Below are 6000 nucleotides of genomic sequence, written 5' to 3' on the forward strand. Positions count from 1 at the left end.
CCCCCCCCCCACCTCCCTATGAATGCATTTAAATTTCTCATTATCGCTGGAGTGCTTGAGTGGCTCAGTTGGTTAAGCGCCTGACTTTGGCTCAGCTCATGATCTCACCATTCCTGAGTTTGAGCCCCGCGTTGGGCTCTGTGCTGGCAACTCAGGGCCTGGAACCTGCTTCCGATTCTGTGTCTCTCTCTCTGCCTGCCTACCCCCCCCCCCCCCCCCCCCCCACCTCGCATCTTTCTCTCTCTCAAAATTAAATAATAAAAAAATTAAATTTTTTAATATTGCCAACTGTTCTCCAGAGATGTTCTAATAATTTCTACTCCTACCAGTGATAGGTGAAAATGCCAGTTCTTCCTACACCCTTATGAGCGTGCGATTAACTATTTTTGTTCTTACCAATCTGATAGGTTAAACAATGGTATTTCATCATAGTCTTCAATTACATTTCTCATCTCGTAATTGAAATTGAGCATCTTTTAATACATTTAGAGGTAATTTGTATTTCCTCTACTCTGAAGTGTCTGTGCATGTTTTTGGTCTTTTTCTAATTGATTTGTAGAGGTTCTTTTCATATCAAAGAAATTAGCCATTAGTCTGTAATATGGGTTGGTAATAATTTTCCCCAACTGGTTTTTCTTTGATTTTGATTTTGCTTGTGATTTTTTTTTTTTTTGCCACTTAAATTAAAAAAAACTTTAATGTAGTTGAATTCATCCATCTTTTATGTCTTCTCGATTTTGTGTGATACTTCAAAAAGTCTTTTACACTTTGAGATAAAAGTAACCTCCTCTGTTTACTTCCTTTTAAGTTTCATTTCTTATGTCAAAATTTTGGATTCATGTGGAATTCATTTTCATAAAACGAGTAAGGTAGGGATAAAACTCATTTTTTCCCCAGTATATTACCCAGTCATCACAGCAATATTTATTGAATAATCTCTTTACTGCAGTCATTTAAAATGCCACCTTTGTCATATACTAAATTCTTATGTGTATTTAATTCTGTTTCTGGAGTTCCTTATTAATTTCATCACCATCTGCTTATTCGTGTATCAATACCACATTGTTTTAATTGTTGTGGCCTGATGGTGTGTTAATACTTTAGAGAATTACCCGTCCCTCCACAACACTCTTCTTTAGAATTTTGGTGGCTGTTCTTCTGCATTTAGTTTTTCTTAAAACTTTTAAAATTAAAAAAAAATTTTTTAATGTTAATTTTGAGAGAGAGAAACTGAGTGTGAGCTGGGGAGGGACACAGAGAGGGGGAGGCACAGAATCCGAAGCAGGCTCCAGGCTCTGAGCTGTCAGCACAGAGCCTGATGTGGGGCTCAAACCCGCAAACTGAGAGATCATGACCTAAGCCAAAGCTTAACCAGCTGAGCCACTCAGAGCCCCTAGTTTTTCTTATAACTTTTAGAATGAATTTATTTAGTTCTCAAAAATGTGATGGTTTTCTTTTTGTATTGGAATTGAGTAAAATTTATAGATTTGTATGAAGAGAATTGTCATCTGCTGTGTTTTACTAATTCGGCTGAGATAGAATAGAAATAGAAGTATGAAGTCTTGCATTTGTGTTGGGGAAACACCAGTTGCATGAGATGGAGCCATTTATTAAATAACTAATTTAGCTGATGTGTGCCAGATCGTATTTCATACACTGGGGGGAAAGCAAATGGATTGATCACGGGTAGTCCCTAGGCTCTTTTCCATTTCTTAAGATCAAGCGGCATCACAGCCTGTGAAGAAATTTTGGTTTCAGCTGGTTACCAGTCTCGGGTTAGCTAAGAAGATTATATGGTTGCTTCAGAGTTGTTACAATCTTGGCTTGCTTTAGAGGATGTGCCAAGAGGGAGAAGCAGAGCATGGTAAATGAGTAGTTCAGGCTCTGGAGGCAGGCAGTCGGGGTGTGAATTAGGTGCCCGGCAACCTCAGCAGGTTATTTAACCTCTTTGAGCCTCAGTTGCCACAACTGTAAACTGGGGATGTTAATTGTACCGAATGTGTACGGTTGTATGTGAGGCTGACATGAGAAAATCAAAATGCTTTGCACTTTGCCTGGCATACACTGGGGTTCTGTACAAGTTAACTAATACCACTTCTATCAGAAAGCTGACTGCGCTGGTCTGATGGGATCTGATTTATTTTGTTCCGTTCCTGCTGTCATTATTGAGGAGAGGCAGTAGAAGAAGATACCTAGAAGAAAGCAGCCTGGTGATAAGAAGGGAAGGGCCTAGAAACATTAAAGCAAGAGCAGGCCTTCTAACTGGAGAAGGTGGATGAGAAAGGGGGTGGCCGGGTACTTAGTCTGCACTGCGTGGGGCTGGGGGCTAAGATCAGTTAATGGAATCCACTTACTTAACATGAGGAAAACCTGCCGGCAGGTACATCTGTTCAACAATGGAATGGCTCTATAGCAAGCTCCTGTCAGACGAAGTGTGTAAGAAGAATCTAGATAGTACGTTTGTTGCATTTGAAACCGCAAAAAGAGGGGTGCCTGGGTGGCGCAGTCGGTTAAGCGTCCGACTTCAGCCAGGTCACGATCTCGCGGTCCGGGAGTTCGAGCCCCGCGTCGGGCTCTGGGCTGATGGCTCAGAGCCTGGAGCCTGTTTCCGATTCTATGTCTCCCTCTCTCTCTGCCCCTCCCCCGTTCATGCTCTGTCTCTCTCTGTCCCCAAAATAAAAATAAACGTTGAAAAAAAAAAAAAAAAAGAAACTGAAAAAAGAATTTCTGAATTAGGCAGATGAGCTGAAATCACACCTAAGAGGTTTTCCTACAAAATTCTAGTACAAATGTGCATATGTGCAATCACATATAGAAAATTCTCTGCCTATGGCTTATCTACTTTTGCAGAATTCTTCGGAAACTTTGATCCCTTTTGGGATCCTTGGAGTGGGAGGATATTGCAGTGTCTTGGAGTCCTTGTGAACATGAGTGGTCATCAAAGAAATAAAGAAATGGAGAAATAAGGAGTCTCGGAACAGGCTTATTTGACTTCTGTCTCTTTGTCTATTGTTATCTTGAAGACAAGTCCTTTATCTTTAGAGCCCATCTTTTTCATCTGCAGTATTCATCTTTGTTCCGTACTTTGAGCATGAGTCTTTGAAAGAACAAACACATTGTTGGAAATTTTGGCCTCTGCGAGTAGAGAGAGCTTTTTGAAGGAAGTTACCATTTGTACCCAGCAGACAAATGACAAGTTTAAAGAGAGGAATATGACCCTATAAACGTGGCATTGGCTTGCTTCATTTAGCACCAACACACCTCCCTGTTACCCTCCTTCCTGCTACTCTTTTATTGCAGTATGTGATCATAATATGTTAGAAAAATTCAATGAAAGTATAAAAAAGAGGTAACACTTAATATATTTATTTCAGATCCATCTCCCGATTTTTTTTGGTGGGGGTGGGGAGGGAGTGGGGACAGGCCATTACTGACTTGCTCTTATTTCCAAAGTTATGTTTTGTAGAACTTTTTGCTGTCACCAGATACATGCATGGTAAAATTATAAGGTACTGTGTTACCACTTTAAGTGAAAAATCTAGTAAACGTGAACACAAGTCTGAGTCGATCTCTTGAATATGATCTGTACTTCCAGTGAATGATGAACCCTCTGCAGCCACTGATCCCGAAGAGTCCTCTGTTGTTGGTGTGGCACCCTCGCCTGCTGCGGTGTCGAGTGTGACCCCGAACCCCACTGCAGTGTCTCTCCCTGTTCCAGCCACACCGGCGGAAGGCGAGGAGCCCAGCACTTCAGGCACACAGCAGCTCCCGGCGTCTGCTCAGGCCCTCGATGCTCTGCCTGCTGGGTGAGTAGCCTTCCAGCAGTGCTACCCCCACTCAAATCTGAGGCTCCTTCGCTAGGACAGAAACAACGTGGTTATTTATTACCTCGTGGCTCGTGGTCTCTGGGGACGCTGCCATGCATAGGAGCGAGGGAGGTGTAGAAGACCTGCTCGTTCTCCATAAATCTTAAAAAGAATCTAAATCATCAGGGGCAGAATCAATGCTACCTTATACCACGACTTGGAAAAAAGAGTGTGGCTTTTATGGAACAAGGAGCTCATTTTGCCTTCCTTAGTCTTTGGAGGGTGTTTGCCTAGATCCTGCTTAGAAAACAGCTTTTCTCTCTTTATCTTAACAGTCTATAGAGGGCTTTAGGCTCTGAATATTACTGTGTATTACTCCTGTAGCCGGGGCTGATGGTAATTAACATGGACTACTAGTTTTCTTGCCATCCTATGGTTTAGACAGTAAAGACCTTGGATGATAAGAAGATGGCTCCACTAAGACCAAGGGAAGTTCCAGTTTGACTAGGTAGCAAATAGAGATTAAAGCATGGACCTGGGAATCAAATCAATCTGGCTTCAAATCCCCACTGGACCCTATGTGACCTTGCTCAAATGGCTTACCGTCTGTGTAAGGGGGGATTAACAATCATGCATAGCTCTCCAGGAAGTTAAGGGTATGTGTGAAGCGCTCACCCAATGGAGGATGTTCCAATTGGTGAATATTTTTGAATTGGCTGTGAAAGAGCCGTAAAGGAAGGGAATGGTTCTGAACTGAGAAATGAAGTCTTATCTCAGCAACTACCAGTCATAGTCAGGGCCTGTCCTATTGTCGTCCCAGGGTCCATCCTAGTTATCAGTTTGGTACTGAGGAAACCAGTGTCCATATCACCACAGTCGCTGTGGTCTGGCTGCTGGTGGTGGTGGTGGTGGTGGTGGTCGTGGCATGTAGGTGGGTCCTCTGTACCCTTGTAATTAATTCATAAGGGACAGGGGAAGGACACATGGTCTCTAGCTTGATGTATAATATGCCATGTGTTCTTAAACCTCTTTAGAAAACCCACTTGTTAGAAACAAAAATCGTAAATCTGAAGGCAGATGTGATTTTTACCACATACATATCACATCCTTAGCATTTGGCATACTACCTAACATATTTCTTAATAAAGTATGAATAAATGAAGAGTATTGCAAATAGTTTCTAATACCTCAAACCTGGAGAGAATTGGGGTATTGAGAGGTGCCTCTGAAAAGTTTTTGTGAAGTTTTTGATTTTGCGAGAAGATTAATAACCAATTGCTTGTGTCCAGCTCTTCCCTACAGAGATTTATTTTCTCTTTTATATGTGGTAAAGGATACTAGAAAGACCTTTGTTTGGTTTGTAATTTCAAATCTGTATGCTGTAATTTGGGGGGAACAGAGCAGAATCATTTTGGCAGAAAGGAGAGAAAATGGCTGCTCGTGTCCCCTGTGAGCTGTTTGTTTTCTTTTCGCTGAGCAAATGCCTGGAAGGCCGGCTTCACTCCTGTGTCAGTCACAGGCAATTAGGGCTAATGGCTCAACATGTCTTTATGTAGGGTGTGTGTGAGGGTTACTGTTCTCTGGGATTGGGCTCTTCCTGTTTCCAGGCAGCTGGAAAACTCCAGGCTCTGAAAACACTCTTTATTCTGAGTTTGGCAGATGGAGCAGCCCAGGGAAGCCGATTCCCCACCCCCACCTTTGCCAGAGGCTGAACACTTTTCTGAGGTAGAGTTTGAACACTCTCTTTTCCTTAGAGCATTTAGAATGTGATGAGATCCGTGTGTGGGTCCCCTGTGTGGGACATGTATGACAGTCTGGAGAAGGGTATTGAGACCCAGTTTTCCATCCTAAGGCAGCAACCCCTAAGACAGTAGGGAGCTCGGTACTTTGCAGGCTGGCTCAGGCCCCGGAGATTGGAGATTGCCACCAGGGCTGCTGGGTGTGTGGCATGAGGATGGCATGTTTCCGGTTCACTGCTCTGTGATGGCAAGTCGGAGAGGACATGCTTCCTGCAGTGACCCTTCCAAGCCACAGACCTACCATCACCACACCAGCTTCTTTACAAGTTCAGGAGATCCAGACAAGAGCGGTTATTCCTTTACTCCTGGTATCTTGGCTTTAGGAGTCAGGAGACCAATTTTAACCATTTTATTTTATTTTATTTTATTTTATTTTATTTTATTTTATTTTATTT

The 6000-nt window shown here is 42.6% G+C and overlaps 1 protein-coding gene across 3 annotated transcripts in view; it reads left to right on the top strand.

The window, feature by feature from the left end:
- WWP2 (WW domain containing E3 ubiquitin protein ligase 2) overlaps window positions 1-6000 on the top strand; it is a 153383-nt gene that overhangs the window by 102759 nt on the left and 44624 nt on the right. For all 3 annotated transcript variants that reach the window (XM_040442962.1, XM_040442963.1, XM_040442964.1), the window contains one exon: window positions 3596-3806. In XM_040442962.1, the coding sequence (XP_040298896.1) occupies window positions 3596-3806 (211 nt within the window). The remainder of the gene's footprint in view (window positions 1-3595; window positions 3807-6000) is intronic.

The sequence above is a fragment of the Herpailurus yagouaroundi genome, unplaced genomic scaffold, assembly GCF_014898765.1.
Source record: "Herpailurus yagouaroundi ecotype Mexico unplaced genomic scaffold, PumYag 190, whole genome shotgun sequence".
NCBI classification, from domain to species: Eukaryota; Metazoa; Chordata; class Mammalia; order Carnivora; family Felidae; genus Herpailurus; species Herpailurus yagouaroundi.